General features: G+C 43.0%; 1 protein-coding gene across 4 annotated transcripts in view; it reads left to right on the top strand.

Annotated features, from left to right (window-relative positions):
* LOC147015359 (ADAMTS-like protein 1) overlaps positions 1-19,674 on the top strand; it is a 317,312-nt gene extending 297,638 nt beyond the window's left edge. For 3 of the 4 annotated variants that reach the window (XM_085850036.1, XM_085850033.1, XM_085850037.1), the window contains 4 exons: positions 2,584-2,785; positions 3,890-3,999; positions 8,304-8,524; positions 15,505-19,674. In XM_085850036.1, coding sequence (XP_085706162.1) covers positions 2,584-2,785; positions 3,890-3,999; positions 8,304-8,524; positions 15,505-15,629 — 658 coding nt within the window. In that variant the 3' untranslated portion in view covers positions 15,630-19,674. The remainder of the gene's footprint in view (positions 1-2,583; positions 2,786-3,889; positions 4,000-8,303; positions 8,525-15,504) is intronic. The other variant, XM_085850035.1, reaches the window with a different exon arrangement.
* Positions 19,675-26,070: the final 6,396 nt, after the last annotated feature.

Genomic DNA, 26,070 nt, shown 5'->3' with positions numbered 1-26,070 from the left:
TGCAGTCCCCCCGCCCCCCCACCCAAGCCCACACACGCATTCCTCCAACCTCCTCACTGTCCATGCTAAATGTGCACACGCGCCAGTAATATACTCAACCTTTCACTCGCACACATGCACAAATTTCCTCACACCCGCACTGCACGGTGGCACGTCCCGCGTGGCTTTGATGCCGCAGCAAGTCCGCTCCTGAGGCTTCGGCACTGCAGAAGTACATGGTTCGCGAGACGGCCGCATAACCTCCTCCACAGCGCTACACACCATGGTTCCGAGTTCGAGTTCAGATCGTGTGCCAGTGAAACCCACGCACCGCACACATGTAACCAAGAACAGTTACGCACACACCCCACAGAGAGTCACTTATTCCCATTTCTACCACGTCCATGTGTGCTGTGTCCGTACCTCTTCGCTTGCAGAAACAACCGACTATTACTATATTACAGTAACTTTTAGTATATTTCTATGAATATTTTGTAATGAAAGCACGCACAAAACGGTGTAAAACAACCAAACAAAAAAGCGTCTTCGCTTGCAGCAATGAATATATTGGTGCAACTGTAATCATATATTTATGAAGATTTTGTAATGTTAGCAAATCGCCCAAAACGGAAATAGCATACTGCAGATGTAATTACCGAAAATAAAGGACCTCACTGGACTGTGCCATCATGGATCGCACAAGGAGGTTTTGAAGCACGGCGTTTCACTAAATGAATTTACACTTTCTGCACATTCCATCATCTTTTCTTCTCTCAATATAATTGTCCGAACAGTGGAAAAAGTGAAGATCAATGCTTTGCTTAAATAAATACGCTAAGTTATAAAAATCGCTAATTTATTTAAAAATTTGGGATTTCACTCCAGATTTTGACACTTATTTTGCCCACCAGACCCGATTCTCAAATCCGACATAATATTTCGATGATGTACTTCAATTAGTCCTTGAGAGTAGATTGTGATTCCAAATTGAGGCGTGCTTGAATCGGTCGAACAAAATGGCGAATTAAGAACCCCATCGAGTGTTTAGCGAGGTGTCCGAGGATGCGCCTGATAAAGGATATAATTAAATAAGGCTGTTAATTATCTTCAAAAGGGATGTTTTAATCCACCCAAACATCCAATTTTCAGTCCTGCACTACCATGTAGTTTTCTTAGTGTGCATGCAAAGTTTCAGGCTGCTTGGTTTCATGGTTTTGGAGTTATGGAGGAGACACACTGACACACATACATACACTGATATTTATTATTCAAGATAGAATAGCAAATACCACCTGTCACCTCGCTGATGGGAATACTGAGAGGGGGATAAGAAGAGGGGGGAGAGGGAGAGGAGTGGGGGAGAGAAGAAAGGAGAGGAGGGAGGGGAGCGAAGAGGGGGGGAGCGAAGAGAGCACGAACCACTCGCTCAGGATGAGAATGACGGAGCACGAACCACTGCTCAGGATGAGGATGACGGAGCATGAACCACTGCTCACGATGAGGATGACGGAGCATGAACCACTGCTCAGGATGAGGATGACGGAGCACAAACCACTATTCAGGATGAAGATGATGGAGCACAAACCACTCGCTCAGGATGAGGATGACGGAGCACGAACCACTACTCAGGAAGAGGATGACGGAGCACGAACCACTCGCTCAGGATGAGGTTGACGGAGCATGAACCACTTGCTCAGGATGAGGATGACTGAGCAGAGCATGAACCACTCGTTCAGGATGAGGATGACGGAGCACGAACCATTTGCTCAGGATGATGATGACGGAGCACGAACCATTCGCTCAGAATGAGGATGACAGAGCATGAACCACTCACTCAGGATGATGATGATGATGGCAACCTTTATCCACAAGAGTTGCTCTTTAACATAGAACAACCCTGCAGACATCGTAACATTTAATCACCCGTGATATAAACATTGTAGATAATCCGCAAGGTTGCCTGCCCGTCTGTGCAAGCGTCACATGCTTCATTGGTTTGTGGTCCACGCCAGCGTTATAACTTTATGTTAAAATAAAAAATGTTATGTTTATGTACAAAAATGGTACTTCTACATTTATCTAGGCATTCTCTATCTTTGGACACTTTTGGTCAACAAAATGAGATCCCGAAGTCGCTTGAGATCGAGGTGGCAGGTCTTGCAGCGTGTTATTCATTTTGTTCACTTTATTGTCCATCTCTAAATGATTTTCACCACTCAGGTAGGGATGGCCTTGACAGGAAAACATCACCACACTGGACAACCAATTGTCTGTAAATGTTAACTGGCTTGATGTTTTGGTTGCCAATTTATTTCATAATCATTTGCTGGTCCACCCTCCTTGTTCCCTCATTTTTCTACCATCATGATTTTCAGCACATACTAAAACCAAGAAACATGCGATTGTGAGAACTGGTTGCCAACAATGTAAAAATTAATTCTGACTATTTTATCATCAACATCCTGTAAATTTCTCTGATTTTTTCTTGACAAAGGTCCAGGTCAAGTATGGAACATCCTCATGTTGGTTAAACAAACAAACAGATGCATGCAAATGTAAATTAAATTTCAGAGCATTCAGTTGTGATGTAATTGTTGTCTGCAGCTGGCAAGAGGCCCCATGGGGTGTCTGCAATTGTCACACCGGAATGCAACGGCGAGATGTAAGTTGCGGACAAAGAAGAGCGACTGGCTTGTGGACCTCTCTGCCTCCATCACGCTGTGTGTCCATTGAGAAAGCTCCAATCCATGAGGTGGCATGCAACAATGACAGCTGTACTCGGTGGGAGGTGTCAGCGTGGGGTCAGGTTCGTGTGTGGCAGTCTCGGATCCTCTACTAATTGATTGAAGTACCAAAATCACTCGGGTCGATTTTATTTTGGGTTCGTGTTTTGGAAAAGCCTGCAAAATTTAGGCGAGAAAAGAAAAATTACCGACTCCAATGGCATCTTGAAGTTTGTCCTTGATAGGGGTCTGAAATCTTCCTGAGGCTCATTTGGATGGCAAGATCTTTCTTCTTCAGCCTTTCGATGGTATCAAGAAAAATATACCCTCAAATTTTGAGTTTACAAAATGGGGAAACCATATCTTTCTTCCCTAACTGCTTCTCAAGTCTCCCCATGACCTTTTCTACCTCCATTAACCCAACTAACCCAACCCTCTGGCCTGCAGGTTCCTGTGTTTCTCCATCATATCTCTACTTTTTTTTTTCTTAAGTTCACTTTTTCATGTAAATATATCTTGAAATTACACTTTTCTACTCTTCCTGTTCGTTCATTCCTCAGCTTGTGTCCACCTGTAGCTCCACAGCCCTCACTATCAGTTTGTCTCCATTTTACCATCTGCCAAGAAGATCTTCCATGAGTGTCGATCTTTTCAACAAAATACACTTTTCTATTATTTTGTGTCGATTCATCATTAATTATCACGTTCAAAATATTTCACCGAATCGATTGAAATTTGTTCTTTGTTTTCAAATAATTTTGAAATTGTAAACTCAGGGAAGAAGCTTTATGCGATGGTGTTGGGTTAGCATTTGCGTGATGCCAAAGTTTTCCTCCAATTTTTCTTCTCTATTTTCGAAGACACTTGTCAAAAGCCTCAGCATTTGCTCATATGACACCAAATCCTACCAACTACTGTGTGTTCAATGGCAATGGCATAGTGAGTTGATCATCTTTATAGATTAACTTCACCGTTCAGTTGTAGTTGGTGTCACTTGAACTACTTGTTACGGAGTCACCTGACCGTGCATGAGTGCAAATTGTCATTGCTGCGCTTGTTGTTGCATTGGAATGTATGGTAATGTCGTGCCACTCGTCTTAACAATCCTACAAATCCAGTGCATCTTGATGGTAGAGTACCACTCGTGCTCACAGTGTGTCTCATGAGAGCGCAACGTTTTGTTCCAGTGTCAGGGGAGGTGCATCGGATGGAGAACGGGAGTGCAACGCCGGCAGGTCATCTGTCGATCCCACAATGGAAGTCATCTGGGAAGAAGTAGTTGCAGCTCATTAAGCAGGTGCCTGAGAAGTTTGTTAGAATGAGATGGTGAAAGCTCAGAATATGTTATTGTGCTTTCGTCCTCCAAGTTTGGCCTCAAGTAGTCGACGAGCCTTACGCACTGCAAACCAGCAATGCAACGCCGAAGCACAAACATCGTTTTATGATGCTCTCCAATGTAAGAACTCACTTTCGTATTATTGTGATCGGGGTCCCCATTTGAAAAGATCATTTCCACCCAAAAAGCCCGTTCTATATATGCCGATGATACAACCCCCGTTATTTATGACCACTTGCAGCAGGCGCCTCCGTGCTGCCGAAAGCCATCTGGGAATAATGCGGGCCAGATTTCCCTGGTGGAGAGAACGTTCCGCACTCTCCATGTGCCGCCACAATGGGAAAATTCAGAAAGGGACTTGATTACAAATGGGATGGAAATGAACCGTTTGTTTTCCACATATTAGACCACAACCAGTCACCCATCTCCTCATTTGTCACATGGAATTCTCATGGAGTGCTCAGGAAAAGCACTCTCCCGTGCTCGCCGCGGCCCGCACGAGGGTGTGCATTTGTTTCGCCCTTTTGTCCATCCCGTTGGCGACATGAGCGTCTCGTTTTGGTTTTGAATCGGATGTCGTTTATGGAATCCTTGCATTGTTGCTATTGCCCAGAAGCATTAGCGGGTCTTTTTGGTTTGTTGTTGTTGTTGTTGTTGTTGTTGTTGTTGTTGTTGTTGTTGTTGTTCACAAGTGGAATGTTCGTTTCATTTTGAGGAGGATTATACATTATTGTTTGATCACCGACAAACGCGGTCCCATGGACGATTCCTTGATTGCTCGGTTGTTTTCCTTTCATTTTCTGCTTGTATAATATTTTATGATGATGCTTATTTTTAGCATCGCACTGATACGATTGGAGCGGGTTTTGTTGTGTGTGTGTGTGTGTGTGTGTGTGTGTGTGTGTGTGTGTGTGTGTGTGTGTGTGTGTGTGTGTGTCGTTGGTTGTTATCTCCATATGCGGGTTTCAGAAAGTGGAACAGAGCCCTCCCAGGTCTCAAAATATCCTCATTCCTGTGTGTGTGCGTGCGTGTGTGTGTGTGTGTGTGTGTGCGTGCGTGTGTGCGCGTGTGTGTGTGCACGTGTGTGCGTGTGTGTGTGTGTGTGTGTGTGTGTGTGGTTATCTGCATATGCGGGTTTCAGAAAGTGGAACAGAGCCCTCCCAGGTCTCAAAGTATCCGCATTCGTGTGTGTGTGTGTGTGTGTGTGCGTGCGTGCGTGCGTGCGCGCGTGCAAGTTACTGTTTTTGGCTGCCATATCCACTCGTGAGTGGGTTTCATGGGATGTATACCCCACTTTAATATTGCACCTCAAGTGGCTGGTAAAGCACAGTTTGACAAGGTTGTCTGATATAGCGAAAGCGTTTTTGTCTTTTTTTTTACATCTAATTACCTCTGCCACCGAAGGTGGATGGAGGTTATGTTTTCACCCCTGTCTGTCTGTTGGGTGGTCGCCAGACTACCGTTATTCTCAGGTCTTCCGTCTGTCTGTCTGTCTGTTTGTAATGGACAGCTGTGGAGGCCAGAGGAGTCAACCAGTTTTGATGAAACTTGACAGGTAGGTCCATACCAGGATCTAGTTGTATGCTTTTGAGCACCGTTGCTATGGATGCCATCGTTGCCTAGTAACGGGACTTTGAAATTTTTATTAAAAATCCGAAAAAATTTTTTTTTCTAAAATCAGCTTGCACACTTTTATGCGTACTATAATCAACCTCTTTGTCAAAAATTTTCTGCCCGATCCATCAAAAACTGTATGACTAGTATGCAATTATATAGCGACCACCCATGTCGCCTACCGGCTTGTTTGTCTGTCTGTCTGACTGTGAGCAGAATATCTCAAAAGGTTATCGATGGATTTAGACGAAACCTAGTGGAGATGTTTGCTGTGTGACAAGGACTAATTGATTCGATTTTGGTGAAGATCCGGATTCAGATACCAGAATTTTTTCAGTGATTCTTCATCATTGACAAAAAGAGATAAAAACAATACACAGCAGGATATCGAAAAAAAATTACAGACGGATTCAGAGGAAACTTAGTGTACACGTTGAGTGTGTGACGAGGACGAACTTATTCGATTTCGGTGAAGATCCGAATCCGGATCTGGATAAGAGAATTACTAGTTAATTATCTCTGTCACCGAAGGTGAAGGAGGTTATGTTTTCACCCCTTTCGTTCTGTTTCTTTGTTTGTCTGCTTGTTTGTTTGTGTGCAGGATATCTCGAAAAGTTGTGGACGGATTCAGATGAAACTTAGACAGGTTGGGTGTGTGGCAAGGACGAATCGATTCGATGTTGGTGAAGATCCGAATCTGGATCTGGATACGAGAGTTATTTAACTTTTAAAGTGAATCTTCACCATTGAGGGATAGGGGCAAAAACGACATATAGCATGATATTTCAAAAATGTATTGGGCCCGATATGTTCTCGTGGATCAGGCATTACGTGGCGGAGGAATGCACTCAACCAACTGCCCTTCTAGTTTTATGATGAGTTTGGGGACCGTGAACGGATTCAAAACGCCACAGAAAACTTCGAACTACTCTTAATCGAAGATATGGTTTTGACTCAGGGTGTCTCAACTGGAGCCTATTATGACAAGGGGCATTATGGACCTTGGGATGGTTTGTACCCCAGGGGGAGTTTTGGACTGTCGTGAAATTTTAGATCCCTGGGGTGTTTTGTAGGCAGTGGATCTATTGTACCCTGTGGGTGTTCGAGATCTCACCCAACGTTTTTAGACACAACAGGGGCGTTTTGGACCCTGGATTAGGTGTGTGTGTGTGTGTGTGTGTGTGTGTGTGGTGTTTTGGACCCCAGGGCCATTTTGGACCCCAGGGCCATTTTGGACCTGGAAGGCTTATATCACTTATTTTGTACAGAAACATATAAGGCTCATGATAAAATGCATGATATGCAAATGTTTTCTTCATCTCAAAATCCTGACTTGACATTTTGACATGTTGAAGCTTTAATATCTCAGAACATATTGCCATCCTTCAAACTGGCCGGCTCCCACCTTCCCAGCATGTGTGTGCCCTTGAATATGTCAGTAATTCCTCAGAAATGCTGTAACTTCCATTTTTCTTATTCTGGGAGAGGACCCCTGGATCCCTGCATTAAGGGAGGGGGACACCCCCTCCTTGATACTCCCACAGGGATCAACCCCCCTCCACCTGCTGGAAAACCCTCCTGCTATGCTTGTTACATGTGGACTTGGGAATTTATTGAGGGACTTATTCGTGGAAAGCTATTGTAATGGTGTTGCGTCAGTCAGTCAGTCAGTTGGTGAGTGAGTGATGAGTCTGCACTCGTTCTCAGATCTACTCTAATCGTAAGGCTTTGTTTTCTCTGTTCACACTCGATGGGATCGTCAGGTCGTACATGAGCATGACATCCTTATTTTGAATCATTACCCTTGGTTTGTGTTTCCATGAGTTTTCTGTAACTGAGATGTTGACAATTTTACAGATATGCCAATGAATCACTTTGCATACTTTGTTGTGCCGTTGTGTGTAACGTTGTTCTGATAATAGTTTTTTGCATCCCAAAAGCAGGTGACTAGTAGTTCCTTTTTCTGTCTTGCTGAATCTACACTTGTCTGTCAGGCTCAGTGCAGCCATCTTTTTAAATCCATTGGTTTAGTGTCCTTCATCTTGGACATTTATTATAATTCGTTCTCCACCCCAATTCAGCTGACCTCTTCTTAGCCATTCCAATGAGCCTTCTTTGTCTGTCCCCAATCTGTCCAATTCTTTTTTTGTATTTCCAATTCATTTGTCATTCTCCCAGTTGTTGGTGTACATTTGTTGATATTTCTTTTTATATATTTATTTTGTCTTTTTTGCAATTGTTGGAGGTGTGTGCGTGTGTGTGTGTGCGCACGTTTTATTGTACACATCTTCGTCAGTATAGACGTGCATGCATCCATGTCATTGCAAGTTGTTTTGTGCATCGAAGTTTGTCTACTTGTGTTTGCATCACTATTTGCGGGCTGAGTCAACCCCCTAGTGTATTAATTCAGCGGCCGACGGGGCTTGAACTCAGGACCCTAGGATCCCAAGCCGCCACCCTAAACACTGAGCCAACACCAGGCTACTGCTTAGACTAATAACTACCAAGTTCATTAATTAGATTAATCTACTTGTTAGTTAGACTTATTACTGCTGTGTTGATGAAATGAGAAGGTATAAAACACAATTGTTGGTGGCAGCTTTATTCATGGATGAAACACGGTGATTTTGTGTGCACTGGGCCTCTTACAGGCCGGAGCCTCAGCAGAACTGCAGCTCGGGAGTGTGCACGGCACACTGGCACACCGGCCCGTGGACACAATGCACGGCGACCTGCGGCAGTCACGGCTTCCAGGCAAGGCGTGTGAGCTGCATACATGGCGCGAGGTTACGATCGGTGCCGGAGACTCACTGTGCCTGGTTACCACGGCCTATGACTTGGCGACGCTGCAACATTATTCCCTGTGAGAAGGGTGAGGAGTTTCTTCCTCCCATTCCTCATTTTATTCCTATTTTATCTTCTTCCTTCTTCCTCATTCTCCTCATTGTTAATGTTGTTACTCTTTTGTTCTGGATTTGGCCCCTCGTGAGACTAAAATACACTCACGGTAAAGTGGCTGCAAATAATCTGTTGAAGTCCTTTTTAAAAAAAAAAAAAAAGACCTAACTTGTAGGAAGGAAGGATGGAAGTAAAAAGCAGGCAAATAGTTCCAAAATAAATCAGTTTTTGGGGAAGAAACTGGAACAGTCAGACTTCTTTCTCATCTTTGGTTGATAAAGCGGTGAGAGACTCGTACTTAAACACAAATACCGGAAGAACCAAGACAGAAACCCACAAGGAAGTTAGAAATAAAGTTTAACAACAAGGCACGCCGGGAATATTGAAACTCACTGCTGAGGTGCGATCCACGTTTCTGACCTTTCAGGTTGTATGGCAACTGTGTGAAAGGCTTGCAAAGGACACCAAAGTATTCCATACAATCAATTCCAAGTATGACTGAAGGATCCTGCAAAGGTGATGTCATCACCTGATATGACTTGTCAGAGTTGGTAAATCAAGTTTTATGTTGTCAAATGGCAAAGTTCTTGGCAATAGGTAAAATCAGTCTCAGGTAAGAGTATCCCTTTGTCTACCAGAGGCATTTTGTGTTCCAAAGTAAAATTTCATCAGGAGAGTGTACACAGAATGGCACATGGTATGCGACGGAGCCTCTGCAAATAGAAGAAAAGGATTTACGGGTGACCTTCGACCAGTCCTTAAACTTTTCTGTTCACACAGGCATTGTTTGTAAGGAGGCCAAAGAGTCATGGGATTATTCAAGAAGTCATTTTTATGTTGTGACAAATAATTTATTGTGGCCTTGTACAATGTGCGCCCACACTTGGAATATTGTTTTGTAATCTGGAATTCATGTCTGGTGCATGACGTAGAGATGCTTGAGAAGGTACAACATAATTGGTGAACAAAGTAATTACAAGCTTGTCTGAGTTGGCATACGAAGACCCCCCTGAGATTTCTCAAGTTGCCATCTTTGTGTTATCGGAGGCTCGAGTGGAGTGGCTTCAGGTCGATAAGATCTTAAATGGTATAGACAGGACTGATCCTAATGATCTGTTTCATTTTATTGTGTCAAACTAGGATGTCCTGCAAAAGAAAATGATCAAGCCACAAGCAAGACTGAGAGTGAGATAAAATGTCTTTTACAGAGTTGTAAATTTTTGGAATGGTCTTCCAGACAAGGCTTGCACAGCATGTGTGTAAACACATTTAAGAGAGTGTTTGGAAGGTATATGCAACCAATTCGGTACCAGTAGGACTATGGCTTTCCTACATACAATGGCCACCTGAAAATGTTGCAATAAGGTGGTGGTTATATGCGTTAACCTTCTCGTTACCCACAAGCAAGTGAGAGGACATCTTCCCTGTAAATATCTCCAAAAGAGGTGAAGGGAAGCAACAGACTTACAATGTGGAAATAGTTTGAGAGGGGAATCTAACTCCTAACTCATGAGCTTGAGAGTCAGGTCAGGTCAGGTATGGGAGCATGTGCCAGAACAGCGCGTCGCTGCGTCCACTTTCCGCCGGTACTCCAGGGACCTCCGTCTGGCCATCCCCCAGGCAGATGCCAGGCCCATCCCCATCTCCTTGAGATGATGGTCAACCTGCTGCAACCACGAGGCACGTGGTCAGCCCACTGGCCTCCTCCACTCATGAGACTCCCTCGCTGAGAGAATCTGGTGAGCAGGATCAGCGAGAGTGGCTTGAGAGTCATTTGCTGAATCTTACGCATCAGAGTGAAGTATGAATCAGGAGAACATGTCTAGGTATGGGAGCATACGTGACCGTATGCTAGACTTGTACCGATAGAGAATGGCATCACATGGAAGATACCTCTGTGTGCAGTGTCCATTATGTTTTACCTCCACCACCGAAGGTGAAGGAGATTATGTTTTCACCCCTCTATGTCTGTGTGTCTGTCTCTGTGTATTGTATCTCAAAAAGTTGTTGACAGATCCGGATGAAACTTGGTGGACATGTTCGGTATGTGACAAGAACGAAGTCATTCGATTTTGATGAAGATCCGAATCGGATCTGGATTCGAGAATTATTTAATTGTTGAAGTGAATCTCCACCATTGAGAGATGTGGCCAAAAACGATATAGTACCGTAGAGCATGGTATTTCAAAAATGTATTGGGTCTGATATGTTCTTGTGGATCAGCCATTGCGTGGCGGAGGTATGCGCTCTACCGAGTGCCCTTCTAGTTATTATTATTATGATCACTAGCACAAAAGCTCGTCAAGAATGACGGATTGGAATTATTTTACTCAAAATATTCACAGACTGGAAGATATGATGTTTTGTATCAAGAAAAAAACGTGAATTTAAAACACTACAAACACAAATGTTACCCTATTTTCTTTATCTTCTGAGACCTTTCATTTTGAGGGGCCGTACAACCTCGTGAGCATTCCAAAGCCTGAAGTTTCGGCCTAGTGTCAGGTGTGCCTACATCTTCTTTATTTATTAGACATCACACGCATGTCAATGAATACTCGTTTTACTCTGCGTGCGTTATCCATCACGTGCAGTGAATTTCACCTCCCTGTGCCTCACATTTATTTATTTATTTTTTTCAACACTTCTGCGCACCGCCATTGAGGATCGGTTGCAAGTCACCGTCTACATTTCCAAAAGAAGCGACGTAATTACTCTTTTATGGAAAATGTTTTTCGAGATTTTTGTTTTTATCCAGAAAAAAAAGTAGAGCGAAGTGAACACACAGTTGTGTGAAAAGATTGGCCTTTAAAACCCTTCTTCAAATCATCCTTTTGAAGGGGAACAGACATCATACAAACAAATACACAAACACACATTGTTTTATATATGGTAGATATGTTAATTATTGTTGCTATTTCTTTATTATTGTGCCTTTCTATCCTACTTGCCCTTTTTGTGTTTAATCAGCTCATTTGCATGCCATTATCAAATTCTGTTTCAGTTGCATCACATGATAGCTCATAGTTATAGGATTCGACTAACAGCCAAGAACCCCCAAAGGCAATGCTGTTGAAGCAAATTCAAGTCACTTGCTTGACGAAAACATTCTTTGCCAAACAAAATGTGTTTAGTATCAAATTCTTGGCGACCCCAAAGCTTCTGCAACAAGTTTCATGAACACTTGGCCAAATGGAGCCGTCGCCCCAGGCGGCATCAACATGTTCTGTGCTTTCTCAGGGAATTAATAAGCTTAAGCTTTTCTTATGACTAATCACCTCCCGTGGTAATGTGGACTAGTAAGGGGACAGACAGTCTTATCTGAGGAGTGATCGAATGAAAACAGTAAGTCATCAATGTTTGACAGTTTTCCTTTAAAGCAGGGTATCTGCTTGGGCCGAAAATTCACATGTGCCACTTACTGAGCTTTCACCAGGGGCCTTGGCAGCCTTAAACCAAGCCATAACAGACCGAATTATCTTAAGAAAATCCGTGTGGTCCAAAGTATGTGGGCAACTCTGCTTTGGGTTTTTTTTTTTTTTTTCCATAACATGGTGTTGTATCCCAAAGTTCCCTGCCAATCCTCTACGATATACACGTTTCACTTTACTTTCTCCTTAATTTTGGTTGAAACAAACAAAGACAACAATCACCTCATTGTGCACCAAGGCAGCTGCTTGCCTAAAATATCTTTCTTCAAGAGCCTTTGAGACAAAGTTGACGTTATTCACAGGCCAGTGGGATGGTTCATCGCCCGAGGCCTCCCGAAACAGCACAAAACTGACTAAAATGGTCGCACAAACAAAAATAGCAAACTGGCCAAAATGATAAGGGGCTGATGAAAATGTGGACGACAAACTAAAATGACAAGAGGATGACCAAAATGGTGGGGAAAACTGATGAAAATGTCAAAAAGGCTTTTGAAATGCCGAGAAATTGACAAAAACGGCAGAGGTCTGACCGAGCTGTTCGCAAACTGAACAAAACCATGCGAGGCTGATGAAAATGCTGATGCAATAACCTAGAAGGACAAGAGCGTGACCAAAATGGTGGAGTACTGACCAAATTGGCAAAATGCTTTCAAAATGGTGATACATTGACCAAAATGTTGAAAGGGTGTCGAGACTGCTGAGAAAATGACGAGAGGCTAAGCAAATAACACGAATCCATCGGTGATGCAGATATACACCCATAAATGCGCTGTCCAACATAGATTATGCAGACGGTTGTCTTACGGGAAATGGAGGATGAAGAACTCCTCAATGAAGGAAGCTCGAAGCGCTTCCTGACGGTTTACTGGTGAGAACAGCAGGATAATATGTGGTTAAGATGGCGACCGTAGATTTTTTTCATCGATAAAAGGCAGTAGATATCAGATCTGCATCGTCTGCATACTTTAAGCTGGACATTTTAGCCACACGTTGGCATTTTCTAACCCCAGCTGTTCTTGCTCAAATCCACGGTTAACCTTTGAGCTGGAGCAGTTTCTCTTGGTGCTTTAAAGTCGCTCTTTCCATGACATTGGAGTTGAACATTTGTCTCCTTGGAAAGACACTTGTCTAAACGTGTACTCACGATGGATTCTTGCAATAGCAGATACCAGGGGTCTTTGCTTTATTTAGTCTAGTCTACCTTTTTGTAAAAGTATTGCGGAATGTTACACGTTGCAGTTATGCGAGGTAACCTATATACCTGTCTGTCTTTGTGTCCTTTGCGTGCACAGCTGTCAGAGTAATGTCCTTTCTTTGTTTCGTTTCCTTCCACTATGTTTAAGGATCATTGAGTCTTTACATTAAGGAGTATGAAATGATAAGCTAATTAACATGGGACATGGAATCGCATATTGGTGTGGCAGCATCATCAGGGAAGTATGGCTGCGATGCTGAGCATTAATCATCCATGAAAGGTGATTGCATCGGAATGCCATTTGCTTCTTTCATTGCCTGTCTCGCCCTTACCTGGGTGACTCGCAAGAGTACACCACTCACAATATGAATGGTTGAAATTCATTCTGTCATAACCCTTGTGGAACCAGCTTCCATTTGACCAGCTGTTCCCACATGGTAAAAATGTTCAGATGTTTTGGTTTGAATCCCAACATTTTGCCATCATTCTGAATCGCTGTAGAAACTCTAATAATGTAGAAACTGATAAACTCGGTAAAAGAGAAGAGAAAACTCGTATCTGTGGTCATGTGATCTCAGGAACCGCTTGTAACATGACCACGTGTTTGAGCAGCCTATTCCCTTTGGGGTCATGCAAGGTATTCTCAATGAATTTATGGCCGTGGAAGTGGTTAAAATGCCAGAAAGAGCCATTTTATGGTGAATGACTGTTGTAGACCTCTTTGGGGGTTTCTGTGAAATATGAACTAGATTTACCACCAAATCAATAGGCCTCAATGAGTGAGTGGAACTCCTGAAATGTGTAACCTGGGTAGCATGTCACATTTCTCTCGTTTACTTTCACTTACCTTGGAGCTTTCCAGTCTGGGTTTGATTCCTATGACCAGACTATAAATTGTGGGATGGGTGTTTATCGGGCAGAGAATTGCATTAATGAGTGCACCGTCTCTTGGATGGACGATAAGCCATGTTTCCTGCCTGATAGCATGAGTTCTTTCAAGATTCCACAGTGTCTTTTGCGAAGTGCAGGCCATTGTCACCGGCACTCTAAACAAATTGCAAGTTCTTGCCCTGTACAAAGCTCTGGCACCCCATCACCAACCGTTGGGTGAGCAAGGTAGCCTAGAGGTATCCATGCTTGCCTCTGCCCAGACAAAAACACTACATTTAGAACTATAGTAGAGGAGAGTTGTACTCTCACATACTATAGTTGGTAACAGGTCCTATGACAGTAGTCTTCAAAGAATTACAACAGGAAAGGAATGCTATTTTTGCCTGGGGGTGGGGGCTGTCCAGCCGAGATTCGGATCTCGGCCCAGTAAACTCTCACCCTGGTGTTTCACAGGCAGGGCAAGACATCAATTTGTGTGTCTTCCCTTAGAAGGATGTAAAACTGGGCATCTCATCTGCCAGCATTATTAGACATTGAAGATCCCAAGGTGTCCTTTGCGAATAGACGAGCTTTTGCCGGCACCCTGAATAAATAACAAATTCCTGCTCTATCTTGCAGTGGGTGGCACAGCTGTTCCCCAGCAAATGATGCAACCAGCAGTCATATGCTGCATATGAAATTAAAGGACTGACTGTTGACCAAATGTGCATGTGTGCTGCATCAGCAGAACAGCCACGCCTTAATAATGAGGCAACCCATGGACCAAATTCATTACTGTATCTCAGTCCAACATGCATTCCCTCGTGAGGACGAGTTTACGTTCAAGTAATGTCACCACCCAATTGTGTTCCTGGTTGTTCACACCCACGTTCTCCCCATAATCCAGTAACTTTCCTGATGTTCTGACAACCTGCTCTTCATGTGAATCAATGCATGATACCATCAATTTTTGTTGTGCATGCATGGCCATCACCTGTCAGTGGTGTTTTTTTAAATAATCAAAGGAATTGCTACTCATGTAGTTCACACCAGGACACCAAATTTGAAGCTACTGAGAACAATTGATAATTGTGACATGTTGCAGGCTCTTTTGTTTCTGATCTGTAAAATGTAAAAGCAGTGTGGCAGCAAGTCATTGCCCATGGGTGCAAAGGTCACAGCCTGCTACGTGACCCAGTCTGACCCTGCCAACATTGAGGCATGAACATCATAGCTTGCGTGGAAAATTTACTGTCTTAATTCCTACCAGACAAGGAAAGTGTCAAAGCCACTTGAATGATGACATCAATTAATGACAACATTAGTGAATGCCAGTCTGCAGTCTGAAGGGAATGACAGCTACCTTTGCAGCTTGTGATTCCAGCTGGATAATGATGGAATTAAATGGCAACTGTTGTCTCTGCTTAATGTCTGTGCATCCCTTGGCACTGTGTGCAGGGGGCTGTCGAGACACGACACGTTATTGTGAGTTGGTTCGCCGGCTCAACCTCTGCCAGCTCCTCATGTACAAGCTGCGTTGCTGTCACTCCTGCCGTACCCGAGGGGTCCGGCTTCAAAATTAACCTCCAAAAGAGTTGGTGACTTCACATTCTGACTTATGAGACATGTGCATGGCATGGAACCGCCAACATTGGTGGAACCAACTGAAATAGGCCGTGCCCAAGGTTGTGTCACAGAAAACAGTTTCTCATAATGAGGTAAATGGTCTCAGATCTGTTGATGTTCATAAAGGTATCTTTCGGGTTATTCAAAATCAATGTGAGCAGTTGTCTCTCCCTCTCCCCATACCTTTTATCACAACTACCTTAGCTTATTCAACTCGTAACATCTCATTTCTACGCAGAGCACAAAGATGCACCATTTGGGTGAACTTTTGCATTTTTCAATGTTGATCATGGAGGCAACTCCCCTTAGCATTGACCATGGACCACCACCCACTCTGAGAACCTGTGAGTTACCTTGGCACACCAGAAATTTGTATAACGGGTCTACAGCACTTCATTGTTTGAATAACACTGAAGGGGGTAGGAAGAAGCACAACATCGGCATTATGGTGTGTCGGGACTATGATGTTGATTGGGATTGAAAGAAATGATTAATTCTAGTTGTTCAAAGGATTATTACAAGAACAAATATGGTCCATTTTATATGATGCTGATACTGAGCAGAGATGGAAAAAATGTTTCTTTGTACAACATATAGCTACAGATTAGATATGTTGAAAGTGGATATTTGTGTTATTGTGTAAGAGGAGATTGAAGCCAGAGGTGCTGAAACGCCTAATGAAAAGCATTTTCTCAATGGATTTCCATTTAAAGGTTCCTCACCACTTTGTGCAATCACAGCAACACATGCGTGGCGGCGTTCTCCTCAAGTAATGTAAGATATGTTGGTGGCAAAGCTTGAAGAGAGTCTGGACGTTCAAGCACCTTTTCATTCTAAAAGCATTCTTCAGCATGTGTGGTCCATCGAAATGGAAAATAAAAAAAACGAATCTTTCCTGAGATGCGTCACGGCCGACGTTGAGGAAAGTGCAACTTCCTGCCGCTTGTGAGCTCCTGATAAACCGAGGGGTCTCCTGAAAGCGCACTGCGTGAAGGATCTCCCCAGGTTTCTCATGGCCAGGAGCAGAGCGAGGAAGTGCTCATTCTGTTTCGCAGCATCGACAACTATTTCAAGGTTAATTCAACACCTTCTTGGTCGAACACCTTGACAGTTGCTTTTCTTCGATATAATAACATTTTTCACCTTAAGAATTAACAGCCTGCGATTTCTTTACTCCCTATTGAATCACTGAGTAGCCAACGCTTTCAGGGGAATATCACCCATTAGAAGGTAAAAATAAGGAAAACGTGTCGGCTTTATGAGGTTGTTATAAGATAATAATTAACAAAACATTGAGATGCGGCTTTGTGCACCGTACCTTTATCGTGGCTTAGTGCACTCAACAGGGCTCGCTGGATGGCTCGTGCGTCTCCTGCCGGGAGTTTTGCGGTGGTCTTTACAGTGAATTGTAAGCCAAAAACTAGGAATTGAGACCTATTTGGGTAGATTCTTCACCATCTGCCCTTTTCAATGTACCAGATGCCGTGGAAATTGGACTCTAATGGTTACAAGGAGCAGGACCTTTTTCTACAGCCCTTCCGTGAGCTCGGCATGCTTCCCAACATTTCTGCGTCGGAGCGTTTTTTTTTTGTGTATCCAAGTTTGTTTACCTGGAGATGAGTATTTTGGTGTGTTGTTCACCAGAAGGTTTTGGCACCAATCATTGGCTCGCATTATTCTTAAAAAAAAAACTTTGTCTCCTGCTTTTTGGTTGTCAAAGGGTTCTCTTCCTATAGGCAGTGGAAACTGCTTTGAGCCTTTATTTCCTGGTGAGCAGAAAAAAACAATTCGGCAAATCAAAAATAATTTTGGACATGATGCTGCACTTCAACACCGCAACACTTCAATGTGGGAAGTATCATATTTATAGGGTTAGAAAACCACTGCAGATGGCTATGTCTCAGCTGGGAGTCCTTAGACGTCATGGCAAGTAGGAGATGGTGTTCTTACGTAGACCCTTATCAAGTGCATGGGAAGCATCGAAGCTTCACTTTTGAAAAATAAATTCGGTGCTCACTTCACATTCTTCCTTTCCACGGCAAGTCATGGAAATAATATATATATATATATATATATATATATATATATATATATATATATATATATATGTATATATATATATATATATTTTATCAAGCATGCCGGGTGTAACAATAAGCTTCTTAGAATTAAGTAGTACATATATGATGGTTTATCAGAGAGGACAAAGAAGTATAATTGTTTAATAATGGGTAGTACACAATTTGAGGACTCTGTTATTACGATAGTGATGTTAACATAGTGAAAGAAGCCGTACACGATCCCTTTGTTTATTCTTCATACACAAAGCTTCTGATTTGGTGACGCCGTTGATATCGACGGGAAGAGACTTCATACATGCAGCAGGCAGCCGCTCTTCCCTGCAGCTGCAAGCATGCCCGGACCTAGCCGCAGGCCCGTGTGCCGCGGCGAAGCCTGTGATTAATGTAGGCCCTCTTCCGCAGCCGTAGTCACACTAGGGGCCCTATTGTCCACAGGCCAGATGGGAGCGTGCGTGTATGTATGGAATGTGTGGCCATTTGAAGTGGTGACTTATGAGGTTCTGAAATGAAATGCAAGCGGATTTGTTATTCGACGTTGTGGGACATTTCGAGCATGACCGTGGCTTTTTGGCTTTCTCCGCCTATAACAGGCCTAAGCCTTCCCTAAAACGACTGTAATACATGTACAGATGTAAATATGAGAGTAAATACATGTCGAGCTTCATCAGCTCACGTTATTAATTGGGAATATATTCAGAATCTAATTGTCCACAATTACGACTTGCATTTATTAGTCTGGTACTTAAATTGGTGTAAATAGTGTTTTAAATCCTTTATAAAGTGCAATATACGTGTATCGTGTTGGTAAGTTGTACTCTAAGAGAAGTTTATTGTTCTTCCTGCTTCTGAAGTCCCCCTAAAAGCACCAATGATGTCCTCACATAATTATACCGATTCACACTGTGTGGGCTTTGTTTTACTCACTTGCTAAATAGAAATACTAAATCTAGAAAAATATACTGAGAGATTATTACAAAAATGTACAGTGGACTCGCGTTAAGCTGAATGGAAATTCTGCGGGGAAATTTGTCTTAAGAGTGATTCCTTGATATTAAATTAACTTTAAGATCATGTCATTATAGGGCAATACATACTGGGCCTTTGCGCACCAAGTAATGACACAACTATGAACAAGTTGCAGAAAATGCAGATAAGCATTTAAGACAACATTTTCCTGAAATTCATGTCGTAGGCCCTCATATAGCGACTGAGCTTTGTTAACAATCAAAACGAATGAACAGTCATGTTACAAGGACTACAAAACCATGAACAAATGTACAGCAGTGCAGGTCCCTGTATTAGTCTGCCCTAGAAAGCCGTAATCACACCTTCTTCATCATGGTCGACCATGGAGAAACGCACTGCAGATGCTCGTGAGTGCTGCCGACCAGACGAGGAAGAAGACAAATGAGGTCATTTGTTGTGGCGGATTTATTTAATCAGGTGTTTGTGCACTGCAGGCATGATGAGCCTGCTTCAAATTTCTTTGTGATCCCTTGCAAAGAGAAGCATATTTGAGTACAAAATAAACATATGGCCTGCATTCGTGTCTAAAAGTACTGTTCACCTTATCGCAAATCACCTTGGCAGGTATTTGTCTTAACGAGAGTCTATAATCTATTTACTCATTGAAACTTTAATATAAAGATATATATATATATATATATATATATATATATATATATATATATATATATATATATATATATATATATAAAATGTTATTTCGTATTTTTCAATTACCGACTGGCAATTACGTATTCCAATTACGCCTTTTTAATTGTGGTGGACCTTTTTGACATATAAATCTGCACTTGTAAAAGATCAATTATTATCAATGTATGATTGTTTGTGGAGTTATTCCTGTGCGACTGCATTGACCAGATGTAGTTTTGCCAATAAAAGTGTGTTATCGATTGAGTTCAAGGCTCCCAGTGTTTTATTCCTTTCCAAAATGTCACCCTGTGTGGAGTAGCAACGCGTTTACGTACACTGGGGAAAAAAAAATCGAATCCTCATCTCTTGCATTATTTTGGAGCATTTTAACATAAATCTTTCAGTTTGATCTCAGTATAGCTTGACTCGTGTAAATACCCCTTCATGCACCCGAGCGGCCTTCCATTGAATTTGGCCATCCCCAAAGCGCTTCGTCATGATGATCAGTTTATTAGTATGATTTGAATAATGTCGGTGATTGGTGGCAGGCAACAATGTGCATGACACTTCTATTCAATCAATCATAGAATAAAGATATTTTCTTCCTTATTTAAATACCCGCAAAGGGTCCATTCCAAGTAATCCAATATGCAGGTAAAGCATCTCGTGTCGACCAACCTGCATTGTCTCACCCATTCCTCCGCCTTTAGTGCCTCATTCTTTCCCTCGACTGCTCACTTCAAAATGGAGTGTTGAATCTGTACCCCTCATTATGTATCTATGTATAATGTACAGTATGTATGCAGTTTTGAGGGTTTCCTTCTGTATAAGTGGTGGGTGAGGGGGAGGGGATTTAAACTTTGCATCATATTTTGCTCTGATGAAGGGTTAATGCCCGAAACGTTAGCCTCTTCTTGCTTTCCATGGTGATGAACACACGATGAAAATCATGTTTATTTCATCCATCGTTGCACCTGTCCTCCGACGGAGATCGATACTATAACCTCGATGATTAAGATTACTTTTCCATCCACATCTGAAGAATGTTCGATCACCACAAGTCTTCATCCTTTCGAGAGTAAGACGAACTACCAAGACATCCCTGTTGTTGGACCGTAGTGTTCAGGGAGGGTGTGACCGTGTAAAGTATGATTTGGCAAGAAAGGTCGTAAAGGTTTATATTTGGCTCTGAAGGTCATCAGCGATATTTTAGAAATCTATACATTGCCGCAATGGGAGCCAGTGAAGTGTTTTGAAGATTGGAGTGAAGTGATCGAATTTCCGAGCCTAAATCACGAGCCGAGCAGCCATATCTTTTGGATGAGTTGTAAGGGCTTGAGGGATAAACCTGCTAATGGTGCATTACAGTAATCTGAGTCAGATGTTGAGAGAACATGAACCAAAGGTTCAGTTGACCACAGATTGATTGATCTTGCTTGGGCAACATTATATAAATGATAGCTATAATGGGCAGACTATGATAAATGAATAAAAGTTGGGTCCATCGTGACACAGAGATTTGAGACCGTTGAAGCAAACAGAGACCAGATGGTGATTCCCAGGTTTCACAATCTGATGTTTGTAAGGACTAATCAAGGCTCAAGGACGAGCGTGTCAATCTGAACTGCCAATGGACATCTATATTTTAATTTTAGAGACAGCAATTGGGAGATATGTGAAAGAGAGTCATGCCATCAGGTACATCTGCATATCATAAGCCTTGTAATGAAAGGTGATGTCGAAATTCAAAAAATTGTACCAAGTGGGTTGGTAGAATCCATGCAGATAGAGAGAATCCAACAATTGATCCCTGGGGAAAACCCACAGCAATGAAGTAAGTCTGATGAATATCCAGAATTGTTTAGGGATGTATAGTCTGAGAGATGAAATGAGGAAGTTAAGCTGGCTGTCCCTTTTGCTCGCCCGTGCTGGTCGACCTCAAAGATCTTGATGTGCTTTTCACGAAGTATCGGTGAATTATCACCAACATCCTGAACGTCAGGCCTGGTCAGTCGGTTCGTGAAAGACTTTGGCCAAATAAAACCTTCACACACCACCTCGTCTTTCAGGTCTCCTAAGTTCAGGTCGCTCAGGTTACCTATAAACTCACCAATTCGATATTTCACTTCCTAACGTTGTTTTCTTTGTCTCGAGGTGTTTCACTGCTTCCGTAGGCTGCGTGTCGTGGGAAATGTGTATCAGGTAAAGATTTAGCAAACTCCAAAACAGCTTGCACTCCCATTTCAGAGCGATCAGTGAGGAATTTCCTCACCACTCAATAATTCCATGAGCCCAAGAAAGCATCAATTTTAAAGCAAAAGGTCAATAGGACGTAATTACAGGGAGCCAGAAGACCCCAGCTTCAAGCAAGAACATGGCGGAAGCAGTCACGTGTGTGTGTGTGTGTGTGTGTGTGTACATATATATATATATACATACATACATACATATATATATATATATATATATACATACATACATACACCAGGTGAATGCCCCCGGCGTTGCCCGGGTTCTTTATGAATGAATTTAATCTTCTGTACATGAGTCTGACGCGAGCCCAGTATCAGTTCCCTGTTGGGCCATGGCAGTGAAAGCCGAAGGAGGTTGGTGAGGGGGAAACACCACCCCACCCCTGGCCGAGGGGCCTCGCCAACTAGCTCATAACCTTCCCGGGGCCCGTCCCGACATTTTTTGTTTCAGAGGTTTCCTCCTATCTTTCACCCTTCAGGAGATTAGCGCGTGCAGACAAACAAATAAACAAACAAAAAATTCAAATTATATATTAGATATAAATATATTATATCCTTTGCACATGTTCGAGTATGCACAGCATGGGGCCGTAATTCATTTAAGAAGCATTTCAAAAATCTATCTGGAAAAGGAATGAAGGAAACACGTCCTCGAGTGTTCCGAGAGGTCTCCAACAAAAGTCCTGGGGGACCTGTGGAATATACACAAGGAACTTGGACCGAGAAAGAGGCCATTTTGGCCAATCAAGCCTGTATTACATTTACACCTTGTCCATTCAATCTAACGGTTGAACAACTTAAATTCATTGTGGGAAGTACTGATTGGTGGAGGAGTCCATATCTGAACCATGATCTGATTTATGATATTTGTAGCCCATGCAAAGAAATTATGTGACATAACAGGGTGCATGGTGGTGACACCGGTAAATGAGAAAAATAGCAGTGGGCCATAATAGTGGCATGTTCGGTTAACGATTGTATTTTTGTTCAGAATGAACGTGCGATGTGAGACTATGTGCTCAATGAGTGTCGTTACATCTGCCACCAAAGATGGATGGAGGTTATGTATTTTCTTTCTCTCTCTCTCTCACTCTCTCACTCTTCCCCCCCCCCCCCTTCTCTCTTTGTGAACAGAATTTCTCAAAAAGTTAGAGAGGGATTCGGATGAAACTTCGTGGATGAGTTGGATAGAAGATGTAAAATTGTTTATTTTAAAAAGATTTAACATTTAAGAAGATTTAAAAAACAAGCCGATTTAAAATTTAGTTCAGGTCCAAATCCAGATCCGGCATATCAGTGGGATACAAAACGTAAACTAATCAGCTTGGCGGAAGTATCCACCCTATCGAGTGTCTTTCTAGTTCTAGTTGCTTTTGTACTTGGAGATTGAAACGTCACCCTGGGCATGGATTTTTGTGGGTAGTGCTCAAAGGAATGCAGACTTAATTAAAGTATCAGGAGGTAGGTTTGGTCCTCAAAAGGCGAAAAAGGAATTCCAAAAACTTACATTTCACCTGTTTATTTGCTGAGATCGTTCGGGGGAGACAAGTATAAAATAATAAGTGTGTGTGTGTGTGTGTGTGTGTGTGTGTGTGTGTGTGTGTGTGTGTGTGTGTGTGTGTGTGTGTGGGTGTGTGTGTGTGTGTGTGTGTGTGTGTGTGTGTGTGTGTGTGTGTGTGTGTGTGTGTGTGTGTGTGTGTGTTGCTCATAAAGCATTATCTCTGCTGACTCCCCTACCCCCACCTCTCTCTTTCTCTCTTTGTTCCATTCTTGCCATAACCTCTCCCAATAAAGTGCAGCTACCTCCTCCCACACCTACCTCTCTCTCTCTCTCTCTCTCTCTCTCTCTCTCTCTCTCTCTGTCTGTCTGTCTGTCTGTCTGTCTGTCTGTCTGTCTCTCTATCTCTCTCTCTCTCTCTCTCTCTCTCTCTCTCTCTCTCTCTCTCTCTCTCTCTCTCTCTCTCTCTCTCTCTCTCTCTCTCTCTCTCTCTCTCTCTCTGTCTGTCTGTCTGTCTGTCTGTCTGTCTGTCTGTCTGTCTGTCTGTCTGTCTGTCTGTCTGTCTCTCTATCTCTCTCTCTCTGTATCTGCACATATTCGGACGGTGGGTTTGTCTCCGGACACGTCGGGATGGTGTCTGTCTGCTGACACGTCAGGGTGGTGTTTGTCTCCGGACACGTCAGGGTGGTGTTTGTCTCCGGACGCATCGGGGCGGTGTTTGTCTCCGGACATATCGGGGCGGTGTTTGTCGATGGATGCATCGGATCAGTTTTTGTCTCCGGGAGGGAGTTTATCTCCAGACATGTCCAGACGGGAGTTTGTCTTTGGACATGTCCAATCAGTGTTTGTCTCTGGACAGTTTGCCTCTGGACGCATCAGGGTGGTGTTTGTCTCTGAACGTGTCCAGGCGGTATCAATGTCCGGACGGGAGTTTCTCTCCAGATGTGTCCAGATGGGAGTTTGTCCCAGACATGTCCGGACTGGAGTTTGTCTCCGGATGTGTCCAGACGGAAGTTTGTCCTCAGACAGGAGTTTGTCTTTGGATTTGTCCGAGCAGTGTTTGTCTCCAGATGTGTCCAAGCAGTGTTTGTCTCCAGATGGCTTGGCTCCGGATGTGTCTGGCAGGTTTGGGCTCCAGACGTGTCCGGGCGGTGTTTGTCTCCAGGCCATATTTATGGTATGAGGGTACAAAATGGATTTCAGACATTATTTTGTTTCCATCATCACTGTTATTCTTTGCGGAATCATTTTGATGAAACAGCATGAATCGTAATTAACTTCACTCTGTGGAAAACAAGACTTTTAGGATAATTTGTATCTCCCACAATGAAGCTGAGTATTTGGGTCTTTCACTCTCTCACCAGAGGCAGGTCGGTGGTCTTTCTGTCTTCTCCCATCTACTCTCCGTCCTTGCCCCCCACCCTCCGCTCTGTTTGTTATTTGTCCCCCCCCCTATATTTCTTCAGGACACTTAAGGTCTCTAAACAGCTCGGTCAAAAAAAACCTGCCAAAATTAAGAATCACCACTCACTTTCACTCTTTCATTCCTCTTTTTTCCCGCCTTTGAAACAAACTCTCACACTCTCTTCAATCCCACTTTTCCCTCCAGGTCTTTAAAACAGCTGTTCACCACCATCTCTTATCCTTTCCCCATCCAAAATATTGATCTTTATTACCCCCGTTAATTCACCCCAAACCCACCTCCTTCAAATTCCCTGTTTTCCTTCCTGAAAGTCCCTGTAGTACCATCTTGTTTACCCCGTGTATCCCGCCCCATTCCTCTCCATTACACAAAGCTGCCATTGTCTGCTACCACATTATTTTGCGCTTCCCTCTCCCCCTCCTCTTGCCCCCTGCCTTGTTATATGTTTCTGTGTGTTATCTCTTGCACGAGCCTGTAATGCAAAAACATGGAATATGGGAAATGGAATACAAAAACATTAAGTTCACGTATTCCATTCTCCTTTGTGTATTTTTGACTCAAATGGTTTGTTCCGTTGTGAAAGCATCTTGTCGACCTTCTTCCTTGTGCTTTTCATGATAAGATAAATCCTTTAAAAGGTAAATGCGTGTTTCAGCCATTTGCTTTCCTTGTGGGTTTGCCATCGTTTCGGCTCATATTGACGACCTTGTGGGGAATGTCAAAGTGAAGTAAAATTGAACGCAGTGCTTCAAAAGACAGCCTGGACCATCTCTCAGGCCGTAAGGTGCAGGCTCTGAGTATTCCCTTGTTTACAGGACGTGACATACATCCATACACACACAAATTATATATATATATATATATATACATATATACATATATACATATATACATATATACATATATACATATATACATATATACATATATACATATATACATATATATATATATATATACACATATATATATTGTTGTGGTTACCAAATTCGCAAACCACCATTCAGGTCCCTTAGGTGAGGTATCTCGGTAAGTATATGTGTAGTTAGGCCCAAACCCGTTGTCTAGTGGGAATACATGTCATTTATGCGTGCTGCGACTCTTCAGGATAGCCGTTTTTCTTTTACTATCTTTATTTTGGACCAACCGCCATTGTTACCACCACCAACCACAACATCAACCACCCACCGCGGCTCCGCTTCACGTCACACCTCGCAACCGTCGCATCGCCACCGTTCTTGCGCCGCTTGTGGGTACCGGTGTTGGACTCGTGCAGGGCGCGCGCCGAACAGCGTGTACAAAACCACGGATTTTCCACTTCAAAAATGGATCAAAAACGACACACGCCCACTTTTGTTCCGTCCAATCGGTGAGCGAGGGGCGATTTGGCCCCGCCTCCAGGGCGTTGGAGGGCGATCGCTATATGCAAATTTATGGATCAAAAAGCATTCACGCCCACTTTTTCTCGGGCCAATGGGGAGCGAGGTG

This window comes from Eptatretus burgeri, chromosome 12 (assembly GCF_056783735.1).
Source record: "Eptatretus burgeri isolate ZD-2024b chromosome 12, Ebu_testis_v1, whole genome shotgun sequence".
NCBI classification, from domain to species: domain Eukaryota; kingdom Metazoa; phylum Chordata; class Myxini; order Myxiniformes; family Myxinidae; genus Eptatretus; species Eptatretus burgeri.
The sequence above is the reverse complement of the archived record's forward strand: the minus strand, read 5'-3'. Positions and strand labels throughout refer to the sequence as shown.